The 26,093-nt window shown below is 32.9% G+C and overlaps 3 protein-coding genes across 3 annotated transcripts; all 3 read right to left on the bottom strand.

Moving 5' to 3' along the window:
- Positions 1 to 1,553: 1,553 nt before the first annotated feature.
- Positions 1,554 to 10,979, bottom strand: LOC145120084 (uncharacterized). The gene is made up of 23 exons (XM_079055870.1): positions 10,741 to 10,979; positions 10,522 to 10,622; positions 9,470 to 10,039; positions 9,227 to 9,390; positions 9,050 to 9,121; positions 8,806 to 8,940; positions 8,224 to 8,348; positions 7,719 to 8,024; positions 7,088 to 7,175; positions 6,894 to 7,002; positions 6,582 to 6,689; positions 6,301 to 6,464; positions 6,102 to 6,222; positions 5,324 to 5,548; positions 4,998 to 5,188; positions 4,744 to 4,911; positions 4,563 to 4,668; positions 3,797 to 3,934; positions 3,259 to 3,420; positions 2,763 to 2,966; positions 2,241 to 2,435; positions 2,078 to 2,149; positions 1,554 to 1,960 (listed from the first exon to the last, which is right to left on the bottom strand). The coding sequence occupies exons 2-23, from the start codon at positions 10,567 to 10,569 to the stop codon at positions 1,808 to 1,810; spliced, it is 3,624 nt and encodes a 1,207-aa protein (XP_078911996.1). The 5' UTR covers positions 10,570 to 10,622; positions 10,741 to 10,979; the 3' UTR covers positions 1,554 to 1,807.
- A 7,507-nt stretch (positions 10,980 to 18,486) lies between these two features.
- Positions 18,487 to 19,974, bottom strand: SDH6 (succinate dehydrogenase subunit). The gene is made up of 3 exons (XM_079058308.1): positions 19,715 to 19,974; positions 18,965 to 19,067; positions 18,487 to 18,867 (listed from the first exon to the last, which is right to left on the bottom strand). The coding sequence occupies exons 1-3, from the start codon at positions 19,892 to 19,894 to the stop codon at positions 18,713 to 18,715; spliced, it is 438 nt and encodes a 145-aa protein (XP_078914434.1). The 5' UTR covers positions 19,895 to 19,974; the 3' UTR covers positions 18,487 to 18,712.
- Positions 19,975 to 23,085: 3,111 nt separating this feature from the next.
- On the bottom strand, positions 23,086 to 25,103 carry LOC145120366 (plectin-like protein). Its single transcript, XM_079056195.1, has 5 exons — positions 24,811 to 25,103; positions 23,869 to 24,010; positions 23,674 to 23,775; positions 23,504 to 23,580; positions 23,086 to 23,394 (listed from the first exon to the last, which is right to left on the bottom strand). Exons 1-5 carry the CDS (start codon positions 24,986 to 24,988, stop codon positions 23,288 to 23,290), a joined length of 606 nt encoding a protein of 201 aa, XP_078912321.1. The 5' UTR covers positions 24,989 to 25,103; the 3' UTR covers positions 23,086 to 23,287.
- Between the last annotated feature and the right edge of the window lie 990 nt (positions 25,104 to 26,093).

Below are 26,093 nucleotides of genomic sequence, written 5' to 3'. Positions count from 1 at the left end.
TAGGCCCAATAAGAGAATCCTAGTCCATAATAAATCTTGAATCGGGATTTTTAGGGTTTTCAATCCATAGTTGAACATATGAGATGTATTGTATTAGGTTTTGAACTTAAATCAAGAGTTTGGATTGATGGTTTCATTTAGCATATAGTATGATATTCACTTAGAGTACAAATCTTACTGTAGTTGATGTTTACATGAAAATAGAATTTCCTAGCTAAAATGCCAGTTGTGACAGTACTTGTCCTCCACCGCCTTCTCCACCAATGCATATATTCCATGCATATGTTCATGTGACTTCATCTCCACTCTCAGATGTCAACGAATCCACCACCGCCTCTTTAAGCTAACAAACGTTGGGCAAAAACCATTCAACCCCCCCCCCCCAATCGGATATGAATATCGCTATGTCTTCGTCTCGCACACCAACTCCTTGTCTTCTTCCATCACCAACCCTAAAAATCTTTTTTTCAAATTTTCGTGTTTATTGAAAACATATCAAACGAGGTTTCTATTTATGAGTTTGTTTTTCAGATGGAGATATGTATAGGGGTAGAGGAATGTACGCAATGTACATATCTAGATAATAAAAGCATATCGACAAGCAATGATACGAAATGCACGTTGTGGAGAAAAAATGTGAGTTTGTATATTTCCAGATAAACCAGTTACATTTACAGTAAGACCCGTAGAAACATGTATTTGCAAATCCATCGTGGGGTGTGGAGAAATATACCCTTTTGTTGCGGTAGGATTAGCCTATCATCATATTGCAAAATGGATTTTGGACACATTAGTAGGCATATTCCATGTTAGCTTCCCCCTGCCGCAACGTCTATACAAAATATTGTGTACGGGCAAAGTTTGTGATGATGAAATTCTCATATTTGGGATAATCGAAAAAAGTCGAGAGTACGATATTGAAAAACGTCATAAAGAAAGAGCATTTTTAGCGGTGTGTTGAAACTAATACCTATTTTTAATAAGACTATTTTTATAAAATAACTGAAAAGCTAGCTGCTAGCTGATAAAAAATAACGTTTATTAAAATTAGTTGAGAGATATAAAATTCTATAATATGGCATGTTAAAGAATGATTAATACAAATATGTAAATACATTTTGGGTTATTAAATTAAAGTAAGTACTAAATAAGATTTTTTTTTTTTTATTATGTATGTTCAAGTTATATTTCTTGAAAGTCATATAGTATTATCATGAATTTCGTACACCCTTTTTCTTTTTCTTATTTCTAGAGGTTTTTAATTAATGAATAATGTTACTCTTTAAATAAACAATTTGATAGATGTTTACTTCAAAATTCATCAATAAATCAATAATATAAAATTTTCTTATGTGGTATGTATTTTTTTTCCGAACGCCAGATGAGCTGGCAATTAATACAAGAAAGAGTAAATAAAAGCTTCATCTTACTACAGATTGTCAATTTCAACCTTGGTCAAAGACCATGCTATATAATAAAGTCAAACCACCCACAAACAACGAAGAATCACATTGCTTTAAATTATGTTAAGAATTATGAATATGACGAATCCAACGCTAAAAATCATCTTTCCTCTTGATCCTAATTATAATTAGCTATAATGTAATGTAAACATCAAGAAATCATTTTCTATACTCAGTTTATGTCAACTGCATATAAATAACCGATTTTAACAGGCTCATGACATGAGATAAACAAAAGGGGAGTAGTTGTAGCAAAAACCCACAAAAATTAGCCCTGGGTTGACCAAAAGTCAACACCATCAGCCATCTTGTTCCTGTATCTGTATGTGCAAAACAGAGACTTTCTAATAGTAGAAAGTATCATTCTTGTAGCTAGCAGCATCCTTGCAGAGCATTGACCTCACTTCAACAATGGATCTTGGTGGCTCAACATCCTTTTCTTCAAGCGTGTTTCCCACCAATTGTTGCATTTGTGATGCAAATGTATCATCCAAAATCTGCATTTCATGATAAAAAAAAAACAAAAAGTGTATGAAAGCTAATTATGTAGATAAACGAAAATTACCAAACTACCCCTAGTATTCACAAAGTTCATGAGAAGGAAAGCCACTTACAGAAACGGCAACTCTTGAACCTTTGTACCATGAACGATTCTCTTTCCTGTTCTCGAGAAAACTCAAAACATCCTGAAACAACACAAAAAGAAACCATTAATACAACACAACTAAAAAAGATTTAATTTTTCATTTATTATTATCACAATCCATTAGAACTCACTTGTCCCATTCGGTCCCAATACCCTCGACATGTTGCAATGAAAACATGAGTCTCAAAGATGTTATAGAGATGATTCATTGTATTTGTAAGCTGCTCTGTTAATGGTTGCATTCTGCATCTAATCTCAGATTCCCCCACACTTTCCTTGGAATCTTGAAGGATTTTCTTCAGTTTTGTACTGTTATGTAATCTTGTCTGTGCACAAGAACAACAAAAATCCAATAAAATCAATAAACTTATTATCTAAGTCCTCATAACACGTTTGTTATGCATGACATGACACTGATGTTATGACATAACAGGTTGTACTGCATTTGGCATACATTGGACTAATGTCAATGAGACAACTTTTTAACCCATTCCCACCAAAAAAGCTCTAACAAAGTGAGACAGGGACTCTCAAATGTGCAAAAGACATAAATGCCCTTTTTAAACTCGATCATCAAGAAAACTTGTCCAGCCCCATGTAAGAAATGTTGTCTATTTAACTAAAAATGAAGCGAATAAAGGAATAGCACCCACATTTTCCAGAAGCTTCTCAGCAACTGCTTGTATATAATTCCGGAATTTTGATCTAAACATCACTGTGACTTCACTTAAACGTTCTCCAGGTGCCACATTTCCCCCATCAGGAATGCAACATGAACCCCATGATTTCAATTGGAGCTCAATTTTAGGACGTAAAACATCTAGCATCCTCTTCATAGAGTTCAAGAGAATCCCAAGCTGAAATCGACAAAAAAAAAAAACTTCAGAGAATAAATCAAGATAAGTATGATAAGATTCGATGAATTTATGATTTATCAGTTTGTGTTATGGTTACTAAATGCAATAATTAACAACATACTATTGCTGATTTCTTTATTATAGCATACTCCTTTCCTTCCTTACTATTATAAAAACTACCAAATAATAGCAATGTCACTAAATAACTTGATAACTTTTTTGAAATGCAATGTACTAATAAGAAAAGATTTGAAAGTTAATGCCTTCCTTGATAAGAAAAAATAAGACAAACCTCGGGAGGCACCACATAAGGATTTGTGGTTCGTTTAGTGAGCTTTTGGACATATTTCAGCCCAAACTTCTTTGGTGTCATATTTTCTTTCAAAGGTGCAATTACATCTGCATATTGTTTGTCTAAGGCTTCAATTATCGCCTTTTCAATGTCAGCAATCGCCTATTTCATCAAAGACCAAAGTAATAAAAAAGATTCGGTTAGAAGATATCAAATCACAATTTTCTTTCTTTTTCGATTTTGTGGGTCCCACCATCATTTCTTTAGGACATAACAAAGTGTGATGTGTTTGGGATACATTGGACTGATACATAATATAGACAGATGTCAATGGCTTTTTGTCTCACCCAAAAAAGGTGAAACAAGGTGGGACATGGACTTGCTCTCAGTCTCTTGTATGTGCAAAAGACATAAATGCCCTTCTCATCATTATCACCGGAGAACATTTTCTTAGCCCCGTGTAACAAATGCAACCTTATTGCTCAATCTTATTGAATTTGTGATGTAAAAGAAAATGAGCAAAGAGGACATAACATACATTCTCCAAAGCAAAGGTATACTCTGGCCAACGGCTTATAATGACCTCATAATCATTCATAGTCTCTATAAGACGATTATACATCTCATCTATAAATGGAGTTGTTGAATGTTGTGTCCTCACTCCAGACCATTTCACCTGCAAGTTTGAAGTTGTTTTTATAACAAGATATTAGGAAAGCTTGCAAATTGGTATGAGTTTCTAAAACAAAACACAAGTATTCAATGATCAAAATACATAAACACATAATTGAAATATATATATATATATATATATATATATATATATATATATATATATATATATAAACTTTGTATAACATAATGAATGTACTTTATGATTGCTCTCTCTGTCTCAAAATAAAAGAGCCTCTTGCTCAAAACAGAATATTACTAAAATATTTTAGCCTCTGATGTATAAATATACAAATTACTAATAACAATATGATATAATAAATGAAAACTGATTTTACCACCAATGGTCAAGAAGAATTATTATTTTGATGAAATTCACGAAAAAGTTTGTGTTTTTTATTATAATATTTGATAAAAAAAACTACATATTTTGAACAAAAGTTTCATATGATTAAGTAGAATAACATTACAAGGACTATATCAATAAATTTTCAAATTGTAATTGATTTTGTATCAAACTTTTAACATAAGAACCATAAAAAGATAGTTTATGTAATTATATCAAAGATATTAATTACTTACAAAATTTGGAAAAACAAAAAAGTTAAAAATTTTAAAAACAAGGTACATACCGTATCCATCTTACAAGTCTCCAGGAGAGACATACGCTTATCTTGAATCCATATCATGATATACAAATGAAACAATTCTTTTGCATCAACCCCATTTTTGACATGACTGAAAAAGAAAAGATTGAATTAATGTCTGCAAAATCAAAACAATTAACAAGAATGAAATTTGGGAAAACATTACTTGATATTCCAAGAAGCAAGATCTTTCTGGAAATCTGCAGTTGCAATTACAAGCTCTGCAACATGAAGAGAAGGACCCGTTGGAGGGCATGCAACAAGAAAGGCTCTTAATCTGCTTGCGAGTTCTGCACTGTATATTGCTGTTGAAAGATTTGGTAGGTCTATAAAACTGCAAAACAGGGTCATAAATGACAATTTTACCCTTTTCACAAGATCATATGGATATAAGAGGAACAGGGTTAAGAGAAAAAGCACCTTGGAAGTATATTGCTATTTTGGATCTCGATGTCTGTAAAAATCTCCTTCTTTATGTTCATACAAAGAGATTTCATTTTCTGATAAGCTGTAGAAACAGCAACAGAATCCATCAAATTGCCTTCACCAATTCCACTCACATATTCATCGGTTACAGTCAAGTGTCTTCTAGATCTTTTCTTCGCAGCAGCCTAACAATCATACCAATTTTAGCTCAAATGGACAACTATATGTCAAATACCTAAAATACCCTCCAAAGGGTTTACTTTACATAACAATTGTTATGATGAAAAAAAAGATGTTAAGAAGCATGTGAAACAACAAACCTGGAAGTAGCTATATAGTTTATTCTGTGCCTCAGGAGACAATATATCATGAAGAAGTTTATAAAGTTTCACAGCAGGTTCCAACACGGGTGCTGCCACCCCAGTGGCAGGGGTAAAAACGTCCATAATGCCAGATGGAGATTGCTCGTTTAGTGACTTGTAGTTCTCGAAAACAAGAGCAAGAATCTGCTCTATTTGCTCATCAATCTCTCCTAATATTCTATTCTGGTAAATTAAACGACTTTGTTATTTAAAAATCAATCGAATCCACTAACATTCCTAATTAGATTTACACAAGATGAAAATCAAACAAGTTTGCCTTACAATACAAAAAGTATACAACATTAGTTATTTATATTGGGGGTGTTTGGATGTGCATAAGTGATTTTTAAAGCCTAAAGACTAATAATCATAATCAATTTTTTTGCCAAACACTCCGTATATCAATAATTGGGGTAAATGCAAGAAATTAGCAATGTACATCCATGTATGTGAGTTATAGTGTCCCACTTTCATTTATTTCTAGTGCAACATTTTTTTCTTATGAGATCATTGTACTTTGAAAAATCTACCAAATTATAGCATTGTACTTTCAAATTTTATTCTTATTAGGACATTATACTTTGAAAAATCCACCCAATTATAATGAATAATGATGAAACTTGCTTTGTATTAGGATGACATGGCTATAATTGGACATTTTTTTTAAGTATAATGTTGAAATAAGAAGAAATGAAAGTATGTTACTCTTTTTTAACGTTTGAAGTTTAAAGCTAACCTCTTGATGGCTAAGGGCACTCTTGGTATTTCCCTTCATCATAACTGGTAACAATAAGTCATAGACAAGTGAGACACAATCAGCTGTTGGGGTAGCAACATCCATTACGTATGAAAGGTATCTGAAAACATTTCTCTAAAAGGTTAGAAATCATATATTTAGATGTTTTTTTTTTAATATTATGATGAGAATATCGAACCTTAGCTTTGTGTAAGCATCAGAAACACCATAATATGATGCGAATTCAATGAGCAACCATTGCCATGAACCATGCAAAAGTAAATTTCTTTGTTGGAAGTTTTGAACTTTCATGGCAACCTCCAAAACAATGTCGTATGCCACCGTTTCAGCAACAGAACCACACTGTCAAACAACAAGAATTCTTGGTTAAAAGACGTAAATGCCCTCCTCATCCTGTGTAACAACTAACAAATGCAGCCTAACTAACATATAATAAGGGGAAAAGAGCCAACAATTCACCTTGAGACTATCGTCCAAACTTGTTGTATAATTTATATAAAGTTGGATTTTTCCAACAATCTCATGCTCTGGTTCTCGGTATATAGACCACCACCTTAGTTTGTCATGCTGTCATATATTATATATAAATATAAACTTTCAAAACATAAAATTTGCTAAAAGTTGTAACATACATGATACATCATACATCATACATCCACTTCATTTCTAGTTTGGTCATTGAAAGTGTTTTTGAAAGTTGGATTGTTTTGATGTGAATTTAAAAGTCTATTGACCAAATTAGAAATGAAATGAAAGTTCATTGCTACTTACTGGATCTTCTTCTGAAATAGTAGCCACTTGCACTAGGACACGACCATAATGGTTACCCTTAGAATCATTCACTTCTAGAGTCAAGTCATCTCCAAGACTATCTGGCAAGCTGTAATCTCATTGGTCAGTAAGTATGATTTCAATCAATCACAAATAGAATCATTGGTAAAAAAAAAAGATAAAAGAAAACATACAATATATGGGTTTCACTAGAACCAGGCTGCATTCGAATCGTATCCATTTCATCTGAACTTTTAAGTCTTAGCAAACATGAGTATGTTTCTGTCCACATGTAACAAAAAATTAAAACCATGTTCAAAAAAGATTATTTATTAAAAAAGTTACGACTTAATGAAGAAGGAATCATTTCCATGACGTTCTCTATTAAGCCGTTTTGTCTATATTAAGGGGTTGTTTGTTTCTTTTTTTTTTTTCGTCATTAATTGTTGTATGGGTAAAGTGCTATTGCATTATAAACAAAGCTTGTTTCTTTTTTGGACTCAATGAAGAGCCGGAATATGAAACAATATCATTTTACCCTTTTGTCTGTAAGTGATGTCCAGTTGAAATCTTTATTTCTTACTACATAAGTGTCGTCAACAATAATCCTTATAACTTGTTTTTATTAATTATCTTTTAGCAAAAGATAGATAACAATACTAAAAGAAACAAGAAAAAAAAAGGAAAAGGAAAGGAAAGTTTGTCTAAACGGTAGCAATGTAAATAAAGATGTCTTAATAGATAAAGACACCATTAAGTCAAAAAGAAACACTCATATTATATATAGCCTACCCCATTAAGTCAAAAAGAAAAGAATCCACAAACCTTGTAGAACTTCTTTGGTAGATGAAGTGCTGCGTAGACTTGAGACACCGTTTTTTAAAAGACCCGAAACTTGTTTTATATATTGAGTGCTTGCTTTCATATAAGCCAAGCTTTGGCTAGAAAGAGAATTGTCTACAGGTACTTGAGGGGAAAAAGGAATTCTTCTCACAGCTTTCCACCCTGATGAAATCTTGGATTTCACATTGAAAACATGTCGTTTAACAGTTTCTAATTTGATTTTTGGTGGTTCTATTGATGAAAAGTTGCATCCTGTAGGTGGATCCAAGGCCATTCTCACTTTTCGAACTGCACCCGTAAACAAATTGTTATTTAATTTATAATTTTATATTTTCAATGAAAAGGATCAGGATGAGGAGGGCATTTGTGTCTTTTTGCATAGACGAGAGATCGAGAGGGAATTTTTTTTGTCATATTGACATTAGTGATTAGTCCTAGTCCAATGCATGCTAAATACAGTGTTGTGTTGACTAAAAGTCAATAATACCTTGCACCTTCATCTTCCCAACCATTTTCTTTGGTTTTGTTGCAGCTCCTTTGCTAGCAACTTCTGATTCTGAAGAGTGTTTTAGATGCAGTTCTTCCTCTGATTGTAGTAATGTTTGTTGCAAACTATACCAAAATCAACCAAAAAGTAGAAAAAAGATGACTATATTGTTTTTAAAGTTAAAAAAGATCTGGATTTCTGTCTTGACTCAAAAGTATATAAAACTGAAGGTGATGTTTCGTATGATGGAATCAAGAAAGAACGGAATAGTTAGTAAATGAAGAAAAAATAACTATCTGTTTTGTTCATTTTAATTTTTTAAAGTCCATCCTGGAATGGAATGAACGCAATACAACCCATTTTTATTCATATAATTTCTTCTGTTAAAAATTTCATGATTTTGATCAAATTACAATTCTATTTCAAAGAATAGCTAGAAAAAATATATTTTTATTATAATCTTATTTGGCTTTTAATGAGCCTTTATTAAGTTTGCTTTTTTTATTCTGTAGATACAAATTTTATTAGCAATAACTATACATATATAAAAAAAATCATATGATCTACAGGAATAAAACTCACCCAAATGTGCTTCTTAATAAAGCACATTCATTTTCCAAAAACATAACTGCCTCTGAACAACCCTTGGCCCATGCATGTAGGCAAAGCCGAACACATGCATCATATGCAACCACAGAATGCCAAGGCCCAAGTGAGCTGATTCAAAATTTTTTTAAAAAAAATAAATAAATAAATAAATAAGCTCAAAGGGTATATGATAAACCATTAAAGCTTACAACTTTTAATCTTTAAATATGAAATGTACCTTGCATGAAATGTGGGAAGTCGAGCAGGAATTGATCCTGAAGATGCACCACCTTCACCACAAACATTATTGCTACAAAGAATAAACATGTCTTATATTATAATACATAAATTAAGTGCAACTAACAATTACCTATCTTTTTTTATGGGGGAAAATAACTGAAGGGTATAAACAAACCTATTAGATTGTTTTGAAATCTCGTCTCTTAATGGCATATGATTCGTTTCAGAATGTTGGAATTGTTCTTGTTTGATTTCTTCAACTGGGCCCACAAATGGAGGTGCACTAGGAATATCTTCATCAAATGCCTTGTGATCCTGAATGTTTTGAGCACCCAACTCCTGCAAAAATGTTGACCTTTATAAGTAATCACACATATATACACATCTAACTAAAATGAAAGCGAAAGTAGAATTGTACCTTTCTTGAGGTAACATTTTCATTGGCTTGTGACACATAACAAGTATAAACATCTTTTTTGACTTGTGTAGTTGACAACTCTGAGCTACCTCTTGAATCATCATCATCCGATTCATCTTCAGTATAAACACTATTTCTAACATGGCATTGGTTTTTCTCAATTCCTTTAAATCTATCAACCACATTCCCTTTTCCTCTACTTCCCATTGTTTCAACACAAGAACTCACATCACTAGAGTACACATGATACTGTGGGCGCATCTGTAGAGGATCATGGTACCTACTACTAGGAGGAACTATATCATCCGGGTGAGAGGAATCTAGTGAGTATCGTCCACCATACACCTCACCTTCTGAATCTGTTGACATGTCATTTTCAGAAGCTGAATCTGTATCTTCCCCGGGCAGGACTTGAGATATTGGAACAATCCCGGGCAGATGCCCGCTTCTGAATTTTGAAGGTGGGGGCAGCCCGAACCCTCTGCCCATGTTTCGTGAGGAAATGGGGTTGATTTGAGGTTGTTGATTTGACATAAAGTAAGGAACTTCCTTCTTGATATTATTTGACCCCTGGATTTTGTAATTCAAACATAAGAAATCATAATTGTCATCAAAAGCCCAATACCAATAGTGAAGAAAAAACAAGTCGAGTGATTATTCATAGTACAAAATTAGGGTTTTTCTTGTTCAAGATACATGATTCAGAATGGACAAGCATAATGACAAAGTTTGAGTGATTATACTGATGGATTGCAAGATGAGGTTGAAATATTCGAGATATATATAACCAGTAATTAAAAGATAACAGTACGTAAGCAAATCCAGTAACTCCATTCAAAATTAATAAACAAAAAACGTATAATTGTAATCTAAAATCACTGAAAACAAGAATGCCGGATGCAGATCGGGTAAAGAAGCTTAATTTCAACTGTACAGAAATTAAACTAACGAATATAGAACAATGCAAGTGAATCATACAAAACACAGATGAAAAATCAATATCTAATCTACAAATTTCGACAATTGCGATTTTGGGGATATGAAAAACTAACCTCTTTTACCCATCTAACAGCATTGTTGTCTAACCCTTCGGTAAACATTATTGCTTCCTTTTAGGGTTCTCTTCTTTAGAAATCACATCCAGCCTCCGCAACTGCAGCGAAATTCGAAAAGGGGGGGAATCAAGAACATGAAAATTTTATAAACTCTGAAGAGAAAACATGAAACTTGTAAAATGCACGTGGTAAGTTGCGTATTGAAGTTTAAGTTACGGGTTTTGAGTGGGGTTTTTTGCTGCTGGAAACAACGAAGTACATAATGTGGAAAAAGGCAATCTTTTGATTGAGAGAGATAGATGATGGATCTGATCAAAGTGGGAAAATAAATTAAAATGCTTTCTTTCTCTCTTTTTAGCTGCTGAAGAATGATGTTTCAGGGGATGAATTTGCTTCTTGTTCTGTTACTCTTCCCTCTTTAAAACACACACAACAACCATAGATAGAGAGAGAAATGCATTATTTATGTAGACTAAAATAGTTTTTTAAGAACGTATATTCATAAAAAATTCTTTTTTATCGATTCATATAGCAGAATAAGCTTTTGATGTTAGCCATTTTGTAAATTTATACTTGATCCTTATTATTATATAAAATAATTTATATATTTTATAAAGTTATGTAATTGTAGGAAAAAAAATGTTAGTTATTCTATAGACGATAATTTTAATGCCTCTATCTTATATGATTATATCTTATCACGAATAAATAAAATAAAGATTTTGATTATACCTAATGCAATATATTTTTCATATCATACAAGAAAAATAGATAGATATTTAAATGTTAATAAACTAATTAAATATTTAAAAGATTTGCATATAAAAGTAAACACAAAGTCTATTGATAGTATGATACGAAGCTTATGTTAATTGTTTAAAGTAGTTATTTATTAAATTTAATTTTGAAAATAGAATGAATTGCCAAATAAATTATTAAATTAAAAGATATGTTTTATTATTTACAAAATCACTTTATAGCAGAAAACACATTTGGGACTACTTTAATGATTTCGAAATCTTAAACCAGATAAAAATTAAGTTTTATGATATATTGCTAATATTTAATGTAGTATTTTATTTATTTTATGTGAAATATATAAAATATATAAATAAAGTTGCTTCGGGCGGAAGGTAGACAGTAAAACAGAGGGGCAGAACGACGACGTTGTAAGGAGTAGAAAGTAGAAACAGAAAGAGAGATTGAAGTGGGACGTGGATGAAGTGGTCCGACGTGGCGACGGGTAAGTGGCCGAGGTTTAAGCAAATAAATATTTTTATTATTATTATTATTATTATTATTAAAAGGAGGCGTGGAACGTTACTAGAGTGGAAACACATTGACTCCGTCAGCCGACTCATGCATCCCGCTTATTTTAATTAAAAGAGTAAGTTACAGTTTTGGTCCCTGTGGTTTGTTCAATCTGTATTTTTAGTTCAAATTTTGATTTTTTGACATGGATAAGACATGTGGTTTTTTTAAAAGTTTGACACTGTTATCGTCTAATTACTTCCCTTAAATACGCACAGTGCTAAAAAAACCCCAAGGGAGTTTTTATTACTTAGTTTCTATTAAATATGGGTAATATTAAAGATGAATCGTTAGATCAAAATTAAGTCATTAAGAGTATAATCGTCATCTTACCAATTTCATTTATTATTTAATTTTGAAAATATTAAGAAAAATGTTTAAAATTAACATAATAAATCAAATTTTTGGATTTCTTTATAAAAATAATAATTTTCAAATTTTTTAAAAAAAATGCAGATTTTTTTTATAAAACATGAATTAAAAAAAATGGAAAAACTAAAAAAAACTGCAATCTTTTTAAAAATGGAAAAAAAAAACTGGAATATTAAGAAAAAAAAACTATAACTTTTTAACCAAAAAAGTTTAACGTTTTAGGTGAAAATATAATGATTTCTTATACTATAATATTCGTAAGTAAATTATAAAAAATATCTTTTTTATTACTAATCTATCAACACAATAGTACAAGTATTTATTCAATAGAAAATAAAATATAAAAAACAAAAAATGCTACAAAATTTCAAAACGTTTTTATGTTTTCATATCAAGATTTTCATATTTTATTCGGTTTATCATTTTCACATCTTCAATATTTTCCACAAATTCTTCCAAATCTACAAGAAAATTATATATATATATATATATATATATATATATATATATATATATATATATATATATATATTGATTAATACAAAAACACACACAAAAATACATATGTATATATCATGTAAGATTCACATGTGATTACATTATGTAAGTTCACATGTGATTATGTCACACCCTCGGCCAAGGCGGCGGAACACTTTGGGTTGTGCGATTAAGTTCATGGATCACATGCAATTGGATATATAGTACAAGTACATCAATAAAAAAAAATAGCATTTGTGTTCCATCTTGATATTTAAATACAATTTTTTTACAGATAATAGTAGTACATGAATTTCCTTAACAGATAGGCAGAGAATACAACAGCTAGTAAACTATGTCACTTGTAATCCAATCCGTCTTGAATGTTTGTTTAGTGACTTCCTGAGAATACATGTAGTTTTGAGGGTCAACACAAGGTTGGTAAAAGCTACAAGTTTTCTGCTAACATCAGTAATACTTTTAAAAAGTCTAAAAAATATTTTCTTTGTAAGTATAACAATACTTAAAATTGCTTTTGTAAAGAGTCTTTGAAAGCCAAAATGTATCTTTGTATAAGTAAATCTATACTTAAAACTGTGTTTGTAAGAATTCTTGAATATACTTGAAAACCAAATTGTACTGTTCCATAAGTAAATTCATACTTAAAATAGTTTTGAAAGCAACCAAGCACATGGTTTGTAGTGGTTCAACACATCCCTATTTATCCTCATCGAGCCTTCAACTCTAAGGGGGAGTGTTAGTGTATTCCACATCGGAGTGACACAGTTTATATATGTTGGAGTCTCTTTATCTCCATAAGGGCTCTTTTGGAGAATATTATGGGGCTACACACACACACATATATATATATATATATATATATATATATATATATATATATATATAGTGTTGGAATTGTCTTTGTGGTTATTAGTTTTGGGGTTAAATTAGTAATCATGTTATTTGTACCTCTTGGTAGAGTTTCAGTTCCCAAACCCATATCTACTCCAAAGTTGAACATAAACTCATGAGCCTACCAATTCACCATGAAATTCCAACCAAGTAGCTTCCGTTCCCTCGACTAGAGCGCCATCATAGCAACTCCCTGTATTGTGATAAATCAAATTATTGGAACAAAGAGTGTATAAGAAACATTATAAATGAGACTAGTGCTTGAAAAAGCAAGAGAACTCGCATAAACGTAGAATTTTGGACATGTTGATAACACTTCTAGTTTTTTATTCCAAATCTATATCATTTGGCATAGATTCTGATCTACGTAGTGGTGCTTGTGGGTGCCTATCCTGCATGTAAGGATAACCACATTACAGTCAAATGAAAATGATAAAATGTTCATATCAAATGCCAAATATCAATCTTTTTATCATAACAGTCGAGAGAGAGAGAGAGAGGGAGAGTGAGTGAGAGAGAGAGAGAGAGAGAGAAAGGCACTGCCATTTTTAGCCAAGATGCATCTAAGGGACCAAATATCAATCTTTTTATCATATAAAACCCCCAAGAACTTAGTTAAGTGGCACTTTTGGGGGTTTTGGCACTTTTGGTCCATTTTATGGGTGATCTTGGTGTTGAGTGGACTCCAACATCTTTTTATCATATAAGAATGCTTCTTGGATCTCATAGACTTGGAAAGTTGTGATCTTTTTCCTTCCCTTATATCCATGCAATTTATATTGGTCCTTTAGGTCATTTTGATGTATTAAAGTTTAGATCTTGGAAGCTTGAGACATTGTTATGGATAAAGTTGGAAACTTTATCCATCTAAACATCATGTTGATTTAGATCTAAAGGTTGGTGACTCTGACTTAGTGAATTAAGTTAAGAAGGATGCATTTTTAGGTCCCTTTGAGACTTAAAGTCTACATCTTGGTGATTTGGACCCTCCTAATAGATAAAGTTAGAAACTTTATTGACCTTGGAAAGGATCAGATTTAAGCTTTTGAGCTCTTGAAATCGGAATAAAATGGATTAAGCTTGTTGAGTTGTTCAGGCCATTTCCCACAGCGTGGTCTTAGGCTGCCTCGACGTGGCGATTGGGGAATCATCGACTATTTTGGCATTTTGTGCCCACGATGTGGAGGGCTGTTGTGGGCAGTTTTGACCTTAGTGTTGACCGTTGACTTTTTGATCAGTTTGACATTTGGTCAAACTTCGGTAGAATTAAGTATTTGACTAAGGATTGGTTTCAGTTTGGTTTTAGGAAGCTTGGGTTAGCTGTTCTGTTGTTGAGGTGACAATTAAGCTTCTGATGAGTAGTTCAGGTGAGTCTTCCTCACCGTACTCTTGGGTCGAAGGCACCAATGTCGGCCCACTAAGTTATGTATCCTGGTATATAGGATAATGTTATGTTGGTTATATGTTAGACTGGTGGATCTGTATGATTACTAGTATTCAATGGTGATATGTTGGACTGGTATATCTATATGATTACCTGTACTTGTTGGCTATTGGTTATCGTTGCATATGTCTACATGTTATTGTTTTGTTAGGTTGAGGCGATCCTACTTTATGCTGAAGGACAAGATACCCAGACGGTCTATTTGATATTGTTGACACAAGGGAGCGGTACAACTTATGATGTAGGCTCGGGAGCGGTCCAGCTTATGATGTAGGCTCGGGAGCGGTCTCGGTGGAAGTACAGCCTAGTGCTGTAGGCATGGTTGCGTGCATTGTATTATGTTGCTGTGTAGGGTACTTTGGGGGAACTCACTAAGCTTTGACTTACAATTTGATTTCATGGTTTCAGGTACATCAGATGATCGGGTCAAGGCGGATGAGTGATTGTGCACATCGTCCTTGGATATTTTGTTGATTGGTGATTTTGGGATACTCTGATTTCGACTATATTCTTGAAAATAATGTTTTTGTATGGTTTATGGATTATTAAAGGGTTTTAAAAATGAAAATTTTTACTATGATTTTTGGGATGTTACAGTTTTGTTTCCGGCACAAAATCTGGCGAAAGAGGGGGTTGTGAAGGTGGTGGTTGTGATTGTTGTGGTTGGAAAGGTTGTTGGTATACGAAACGAGTTGAAATTATTGTTGATACGGCGTGAAAGTTTATAATTGTTGTTGGAAAAGTGGTGTTTGTTGGATAGGGGAATCGGTTTGGAGAAAATTCACAAAACCACCTTGAGGTGATTCAATGGTCGGGAATTGATGGGTGGTTGTATCTAACACAAAAGCGTTATCGGGTTTGCAGTTTTGATAGTTTGGGGGTATTTTGATTGGGATTTATGGTTTTTTGTTGTAAAAAAGTTGTGTGTAATTGTGTAACAAAGAAAGAGAAAAATGGTGTAAAAAATGAGGTTGTATAGTAAGGTATTTATAGCTAAAATGGTTGTTTAAAAAATATTTTTTTTTGAAAAATTGGTCGTTGGAACGGCTAGTCAAACGGCCCAGTTGTTCCCAAGCTCCCATTTGTCGTTGTCTTCCGTCTCCCCCACCACGATCTTCAACGAGCACGATCGACCACGTTAAGTCGGGTGGTGTCCACTGACCATGATTGTGGCCACATAGACCACAAGCCGGTTCGTGGCCGGTATTCCGGAAGGTCTTATAGCATAACTAACTATTGACAATAATGAAGTGTTCCGAATACTTGAAATATTAAGGTTGCGTTTAGTTACAAAAAAACAATTTTCATTTCCCATTTTCAGTTTTTTGTTTTCAGTTTTTATTGGAAAATTTAAAAAACTTGTTTAGTGAAAACTTATTCCTTTTTTACTGTCGGTTTCAGAAATTAGAAAACGTGTTTATATTTGTAGTTTTCTCTCGGTTTTTATTTTTAGAAAACAATAGTGTTGGTAGGGTGGGGGTGGTGGTGGTGGTGGAGGATTTGGTGGTAGCGGTGGTGGTGGTGGTAGTGGTGGTGTGAATGATGACGATACTGGTGGTGGTGGTGGCGGCAGTGACGACGATGATGGCGATAGTTGTGGTGGTGGTGGTGGCGGTGATGACATGGTGGTGGTGGTGATGACAATGGTGGTGGATCTGATGGTAGGTCGGAATTAACGATAGTGGTGTGTGTGTGTGTATTTTTTGGGGGTGGTGGTGTGTGGGTGGGGGGGGGGGGGGTTATAGGGGTTTTCCAAAATTTGTAGAGGTGTGTGTGTTTATATTTTTGAAATTTTTGGAATTAGAAAAATATGAAAAACAATGATTATCGGTTTTCCAAAATTTTCTAAGTTATTTTTAATTTTGGAAAACGAAAAATTTTCATTTTCCTCGAAAAATTTAGAAAAATTGTTGAACTAAACACATTTTCAAAATTTTCATTTTTCTTGGAATTTTTTTTTCCGAAAAAACAGCTCATTTTTCCGTAACTAAACACACCCTAAATTTGATTCTTATTGTTACTCTATCACCGTAACATATTTTGTTATGGATCAACCACATCGGAACGAGGGTTTCATGGTGTACCTTCTTTTTGGATCCTTCATTGACATAAAACGTGTTCGGCAAAACTAGCTGGTAGCGGATAACGTTTTTTTAAACGTTAATGAAGTAGTATTTGGATTTGGAACGCTTTGTTTAAACTAAACACTAGAAGATTGTAGTGTCAAACGAGACTTTCTATTCAAAACAGGGCGTTTTGTCAAACGCTAGAAGCTCTCAAACGCTATGTGCCGAACACGCTCATAGTCACATAAACAATGGGATAATGACTTGAGAGGGTAACGTACTTTAACTTTTGGTCACTAAATTATTTTTCGTGCTTTATTAACCTTGAATTTGTTGAAATGTGTATATTATACCAATATGACCGGTAATAGTGGGTTTTGCCGGTTTCTGCGGTTGTTTCCGGCTAAACATAAGTTTTTCGGTCATCTTCTCCGGTCAAACTCGATTCCTACCTAAAACCACCGATAACACCTCCCAAATCAGCCACCAATCATCATCCTTACGTCCATCATTCCCACCTAAAACCACTGCCAACCACCTCCAATTACCCACTAAAACCACCGGACGACCTCGCCGGAGAAATCCCAGACGAGATCGGAAACTGCAAAAAGCCTCTTGTTTTCTCTGTGAACCCCGTCAAACCCACACACCCTTCTCCATTTGTCATCCATCAAACCTGCAACTCGAATGGGGAAAAAGGAAGCCTGCAATCGATTTTGAGAAAAGAATAAGGAACTGACGACCTTACCGGAGAAATCCTAGACGAGATCGGAAATTGCAAAAACCTCACGGGCGAGCTCCCGTCGGATCTCGGCGACTGTTTAGAGCTCAACTCTGTCGAATCAATCACTGCATAAATTGGAAGGAAGCATACCGAAAGAGGGAGATGGTGTAGTCGGTGATGGAGAGGGGCTGTGAAGGAAGGAAGCAACGTCCATCCGAGATGTAGCCGGAGCTTGCGTATGCCAGAGATGTCGTCGGAAACAATGCCGAAAAATTGAGTTTGACCGGAAAACTCATTTTTGGCTGGAAACAATGTCAAAAACCGGAAAAACCCACTAGTACCAGTCATACCGGTATAATGTACACGTTTCAACAAGTTCAAGCGTTAATAAAGCACAGAAAATAATTTAGTGACCAAATGTGACCAACAGCTAAAGTACGTTACCCTCTCAAGTCATTATCCTCATAAACAATATACACCTCAAGATAGTTTATGGTCCCTTCTTTGGGTCCTTACAGCCGTTCTCGTAACTTTCCGAGTCTCTTTAGACATATATAGAGTAAAATACCCTCAATAAATATTGACCAAAAAAACCTTCTAATTCCATTGGTAAACAACACTTTATATATGAGATAAATTCCAATACTCCATATCACTGAACTCTCAAAAAACCTCCAATTAGAGATGCAATTATATTGACAGATTGTCTATCAATCAAGAAGTTTATTTAAAAAGTCATACAGCTTCCTTCCAAAAACCTAATTCAAATACAACCATTAAACCAACCCACCAACAAAGAACAATATTTAGGGTTTCAAAACATGGAAACTACCTAAAATATTTATTTCAGACATGCTTCAAGTATCTCAACAACACAAAGTTTTAAAATCGTCCTCCCGCCTTCTTCTCCCACCATTCCATGAACTTGACCTGGGCAGCCATGGTGTCCAACCTGTATAACTGAAGAGAGTGATTTGCAATTTCTTGCCCAAAACTCATCCCAAACACTGCTCCTGCTGCCAATGACAACGCCGCACCTGCAAAGTCCAAGGGTAAAATGGTCATTTAAACTGATTGAATGTTGTGAAATTTGTTTTTTTGGAATGCAAGGGTAAAACGGTCATTTAGACTTACCATGGGGACTTTTTGAATATTTCCATGCAAATCCACCAGTTGACACAGCTCCAAGTATGCCTCCAACAGCAAGAAATTTCACAGCATCACGGGTTGTCTTAAGCTGTAAACAGGTGAGTGTTAATTTGTATTTGTAGTGCATTTTACTTCTAGAATGAAAAATGGTTGTGCATGCTTCATCTAGAAAACCACTTTGTTGCATAAATTGGGAAAAAATTGGATACCTTGTTGAATAAACAAACTTTCATAATTGAAAATACAACATACAATGACCTTAGGTGCACAAAAATCAATGATATATCAGTAAAATTGACTCTCTAAACTTCAAAAGAAACAAACTATTTCAGGAGTCAATCTACTATGTAATCTGTAATCTGTAATCGCTAATAAAAAACAAGATTGCAGCCTTCAGTTCACATATCACCTCATAACCCATTCATCATACTGAAAGAAATCAAAGCAAATGAAAAAAAAAAAACTTACAATGCAGAACAGGCGGAAGTCTCAAACCTACAGACCAGAAGAAGAACCCTAACGAATCAAATGCCTAGCTAAGGATTCATATATTTCAAATCTTGCTTTCTATACATGCGAATCAAAAATCAATAATCAAATTATGAATAGCAAACAAGCAGTATATTTAACCTAATCAATGATTACGAAGCAACGCATAATCAGATCAATCAATAAACATAGAAGGGACAAATAAATCGATGAAGAAGGCATGTAAATAGGGAAGATTGATCATACGACGGGACCATGGACGGGATCGGAAGCGATAAATTCTTCGACATCGGAGGAGGACCATGACGGAAGAGGGTTTTGGCGGCGGATGTAAGGGTGATAACCATCCAAGATCCTAAATCTCTCGCTCCAGAAATCTTTGAATCCTTGCCATAGTGATTGCTCCGAAGCTCCTTCTGTCGCCATTTCTCTCGATCTATCTCAAGCAGCTAAAGCACTCTGCTCCTCCTTTATCTTTCTCGATTGTTTAATCATCAAATGGGCTAAATGCGAAATAATTTATTTTTGTTAACTATAAATAAATAAAAAATAGTATAAAATAAATGAAATGTTTACATTTTTTTTTTGAACGGGTAGATATTAGGGAATATGTGGCTGTTATGTATCTAATATTAGGTATAGAACCATCAAAAACTACGTTGATTTAACAAAATGCAATCAAATCTCTCTACCATCTTTCTTATATCCTCTATTATACTAGATGATAGGCTTTGTACATATTTTTATGAAGTTTTAAATATTTAATTTTGCATCACAAACCATGTATAAGAATACATTATCAACTACCGATAAGTCTTCATATTCAAATTTAATATAGAAAACTATAGTGAAAGATTGAAATTGTTCATTAAAAACCCAATAAACTTCTTCCCATAACACATCAAAAAAGAATCATGCAAGTATACATATGGTAGGTGTCAAAGAAAGTTATGAAGCCTACTGGAGGTCTAATATAAACAACACATTCGAAATAGATAGATGTTGGGGATAAATTATGAAATCAATAATTTATATGATCTTAAAAGCAATAGGAAGAAGCTAACAATGAAAAAAATGTGATTTTTAATCAAAATGAAGTCAAATTTGATGGTTCTATACCTAATATTACATACATGACAGCCACATATTCACTTTTCCATATATATATATATATATATATATATATATATATATATATATATATATATATATATATATATATATATATATATATATATATATATCATTCAAAAAAAAACCAACGAGAAAAGCTGGGAAATAAAGTAAAATACAAATGTTAAGATAAAGTAAAAAAAAAATTATAGACTAATTAAACAATCCCAAAACAAAGGGGAGAACATCTTTTTAGCAAGCACCAAACCTTAGGCTAAAGTCGCCACTCCCCCTCGCTAAGGATTCGTTAAATAATCGTTATGACTCCCTATTTGCTCGCTAAGGCATGCGCTAGTTTTGGCTCGTCATTTGCTTAGCGAGAGGAAATGGAAGAAGAAAGTAAGGCAGGTGGTCCCTATTTGATTACTTCAGCTTTATATGTTTGTAACTCTAGCTTTAACCATTTGTACATTTTTTATAATTTATTTTATTTAAAAATTTAAATAAAAATTTATTTGATTTAAGAAAAAAAAATATTTACCTTTTAACCACATCACCACTCCATATCATCATATTATGCTTACGTGTCTATAAAAACATGACGTGACAATATTTTAACACATGCTACCGCATGTTACCACTCCCTCTAGCCTTAGAACACCACCTCACATTATAATGTGGTTCCTTGGTCTTTGATTTTAACCTAAAAAGTTCTTTTGATAAAAAGACTTTTTGATCTATAAAAGCCAAAAAGCCAAAATTCATAAATTTCTAGCTTTTAAAACAACTCATTTTCCTTTTTAGAAAAAAGTTATTCTAAAAGAACTTTTAAAATTGTCAAACACTTTTTTAGACTTTTAGCTTTTCGAAAAAACCAAAAACTCAAAAAATCAATTTGAAAAGTAATCCCAAACACCTTCTTTATATCCACCCTTAGCAGCATAAGAATAGCAGCTTTATTTTTTGGATTCCATATGTACGATAATATGTTGTCCTCGTGCATAATTTTAAGAAATAAACATCTCCTTTATCGTCTCTTTCAATTTATACCATTATATAGGGGGTTAGCATGGGTTGGTTTTGGGGTAAAACCGAACCCAACCCGTTATTTCAGTTTTTGGGTTTTAGAACCAATGGGTTCGGTTTTTGACCGGGTTCGGTTTTCCGGTTATAGGGTCGGTTTCTCATTTTATGGGTTCAACCCATGGGTTCATGGATTTTGGGTTTAAACCCATTCTTCAAAAAATGTAAATAAACTAACAAATTAATTCAAAAAAATTTTGAACCATTTAAAACAACCAAAAACACCAAAGTCAATTACATAGTTCAAAAAAATATTAAGACTACCAAGTTCTGAAGCTAATAACCAAAACATGAAAATCAAAGTAACATATAAATAGTTGGGTTGGTTTGGTCGGTTAGGGTCAGGTTTAGATCGGTTTCAAAACCGTTGGGTTGGGTCGGTTTTGACAAGGCAAACCCAACCCAAACCGAAAAATCCGGTTTTTAAAATTCTAAACCCAAACCCGACAGTTAGGGTTTGATTTCTCGGTTTGGGTTTTATCGATTTTTTTCGTTTTTGGGTTTTTGGTTTCGGTTTTGCTCACTCGTACCATTCTATATCAATACAATTAGATGAGTGCAAATCAATTTTTTAAACCGAACTAGAGGTTTGAAAACCGGTTATAGAGTGGAAAACCAGTTCATATTAAATCGATTTGGGGTTAAAATGTTCGAACATATAGAACTGGTTAAATATCAGATGAAACCTGATTTATTAAAATGGTTTTGAAACCTATATTTTCGACAAGTTGGCCAAAATTGAGTTTGGTATCTATCCTTAACGAATTTTTCATGGTTGATAAGAAACAACTAAACAGGCGAAACACATAGCTTTTCAATGAAGTAAAGTGTTTTTTGTGACTCTGTGATAGTTCAAAGTGACAATTTTTTCTTTTAGATTTAGTAAAAAATGCTTATCGGGGAACCCTGGATCTTATAAAGAAGAAAGAATAACAATTAGTAGATTTTTCCTCTTGATTATTGTTTTTACGACAATGGTTAAAAAAAAAAAACAAAACAAAAAAAAAAAAACAACAGATGAGATCATGAGAAGAGCAAAAAGGGATGAACTACATAATAAAAGGAATAGGCATTTTTAAAACAAAATGAAAAATAAGCATATTTTCAGAGTATAGTAAAGAAAAGATAGAATCTCAAATTTCCTTTTCCACATATCGATATTTAATTTTTCAGTTTCACTATATTAAAAGGAACTGTTTTCTTTTTCATTTAAAAAATTAATCAATATCACTGTAGCTATTACACACTTTAATAATATAATAACATTAGTTGGTACTTTGGTCATTTTACACCTATTTGACAATACTTTGGCTAGACTTTATGGATAGATATCTTCCTCAATTAAGTCTGTTATTTCTACATTAAGCATAAAGGAAACAAAGACACATAGTTTACTTGATACAAAATATATTTCCATTAAGTAAAAAAGAAAAAACACCATAGCCTTATCACTACCTTAGTATAGTTACAACCAAACCAAACCAAACCAAACCATTTTTGATTTTACTAGAAGCAAACAAATAAATACAAATTAACCCACAGGAATATAAATCTTCACAAATTCAACCCAAAATATGGACTTAAAACAATCACATATTAAGTTTACATGAGGAGGAAAAAGCTTCATTCTTTTATCATCTCCCAGATTGTATTACAAGTATCAAAATCACTCTTCTCCTCGGGATTGAACTCAAACTTTTCAACAACTTTCTTCTCTTTATCAACAATATCTGTCATTATTCAAATTAAAGAAATGCAAATTCACAAGGAATATATATTTTTTTAAAATTATGATCTAGTAATTGTATAAAAGTAATATTAAACACAAAAAAAGGATACGTCCAGATATCATCTTGGACTGATCATTTAAGTCAGGGAGGATGCTTGTTACACATGCAAACATTGATAGCTTCATCCTGCAAAAAAAAAAAAAAAAAAGATAAAAACATAAACTTTTAACATCATTTATCCAGATTACACTTAATGGGGGAAAAAATATGGAGGCTTACTGTGCTTTTAATTCATCTTGTTTGAGTTTCTTCAGAACCTTCCTTCTGTCTTCAATGGAACTTCTTTGTTCTTCAAGATCTTTAATTTCATTGGTGATGGATGTGTTGATAATAATAATGATAATGATGGATAATCAGTAATCATGTATAAACACAAAATTAAAGTAAATTAAACATTAGTAAGTATATACTTATCTAAGCTCCTCTTGTAGCAATGTCTCTCTTTGAAGTTCTTCATCCAATTCTTTCTGAAGCAAATGTATTTCTGCATCTGAAGCAACTTCAGCCTTTGCAGCTTCTGTTTTTTGCTTGCATAGGTCTATCTTTTTTTGATAATCTGTTGTGTGAAAAGTGAAATTACAATATTGCAATTTGGAATATCAAGATCAACTAAAATACCTAATCAACACTGAATAATCTGTTGACACTTAATTTTCCTTTTAAATGTTACATGCCACTTTTGTTCTAAAGCCTAAACCAAGCAAACCACTGTCAATTTCACCCCACATTTAGAACATATATACAAATTGATTTTAATCCTAAAAATCTTCAAAGAAACTAATAATTATGTTTAGGGGAGTTTTTGGAAGTGTGACTAAATGTAAATTACTTAATTAGCCAAAGCTTTGGTGAACTAGTTATGTGATTGTTGACTCTAGATCTTTAAGTCTCAGTGACTACTTTGAAAACACATATCCAAACATCCACTGAAACTTTTTACTCCCCAGACTCCTAAAACTTGGAATAATTGACCCAAGGTGTAAAGAGTAAATGTGATTAACTACTAATTAATGCATGACAAATGAGAGATTTTGATACTTTGAAATTAACTTCTTGATTTCCGAATAGGGGTAATTGCTTACAGAAAGCAGGAAACATAGGATTGCAATCCATTTTCGTCCATGGACTTCGAAATTCAGAGAATTGAAAGCGTTTTACCACTACTTCATCAACAAAACATTTCATGTTGATACCAAATACAACTTAGCATATCAATTTCTCAACGAAGATTTTGAATCGATAGATTATAGAGTTGAAAAGTAAACCGTTTGATATGGATCTCTTTTGTAACAGGAGAGTAACTTTTCTTCTATTTTACACAAACTAAGGGACATATAGTGAAAAAGGACGTATTACCTTCTAGAGTGCTTTGAACTGCGGCATAATCTGAACGGCATCGATAGCGGAGTGTGTCGGATTTTTCAACGGAATGCTTCAAGTCATTTATGTCTCTTTCGTTCTTCAAGAACTGAACTAGGTCATCGCTGTATGAAATTAGTTTCTCGACATCAAGCTTTCTAGAAATTTCAGTCATTTTGGAAGCGATCAACCTAGGGTTTCCGACAATACCTTCAAAGATGGCGAAGGGAGGGAAAATGGTGAAAATATTGAAATGTAGGGAAGAGTGCAATTTTTTTTTTTAATACAGATCTATGTTACGAAGTATGAGTTTTATAAAGGTAAATTTGTTAACTAACGTTTTTGTTTTAAATGATTTTTATTTTAGTTTTAGAAAAATGATGCTTATTCCTGAATATTTCATTCAGGTTTGATTTTTAAATTTCAGATATACTTTTTGGTTTTTTTCAAAATTTTCCCACTTTTTTTTTATGTTTAAGTCCGAAATATCCATTTTAAAGTATTTAATGCTACTATTTTTCAACAAAATGTCTAATTTTATGTCATAATATTGTATATAGTTTACATTTACTATATTTATTTAATTTTTTGTTAGGTTTAAATAAAAAATGATTTTTTTTATCGGAATTCCCGATTTTTCATTAGATTTTGATCTTGTTTTTTTGAAATTTCAAAGTTTTTTTTTGAATTCCAAAATTTCAGTCCAAAATCCGGAATGTTAATCCAAAAATTCGGAAGTCTTAGCTTTGGAGTCTTAGCTTCAATCGTTGTTGGAGTTGTATATTCATATTTCTAACAAGTTGGATTCATGGGAGTGGAGCATCGGGATAGAGAAACAATTCACGGTTAAGGAAGATAGATCTCGGTTGGACCTTCTTACTCTATCGTGTGGTGGTATTGCTACTAGGTGGAATAAAATCTTCCGATAAAAATCAATATTTTTACTTAAAGGCTTATCCTTAACTAGTTAACGACTAGTTGTAATCTTGTTATGCGTAGTATTGATCTTCCATCTATTTTATACCCTTGTTGTGGTGAGGCCCAGGAAGACGTGTCGATGTTAGTGATAGGTTTTATGTACAACAAATAAACTAGAAAACAATTCCTAAGTTTACATGCAACCTACTTTGGATCTATGTTTTAACTATTGAACATACAACTTTGAATTGCAAAACAAGAACCCTAGAGGAGAGAGGCTAATTTCGAAATTAACAAACTAGGGTTTAGGGTTTACATACCTTTCAATTGTTATAGCAAACAATTGATATTCCCTTGATCTT

Source organism: Lactuca virosa, chromosome 6, assembly GCF_052849685.1.
Source record: "Lactuca virosa cultivar CGN04683 chromosome 6, Lactuca_virosa_CGN04683_v6, whole genome shotgun sequence".
Taxonomy (NCBI): Eukaryota; Viridiplantae; Streptophyta; class Magnoliopsida; order Asterales; family Asteraceae; genus Lactuca; species Lactuca virosa.
This window is presented reverse-complemented; position numbering and strand designations above follow the sequence as displayed.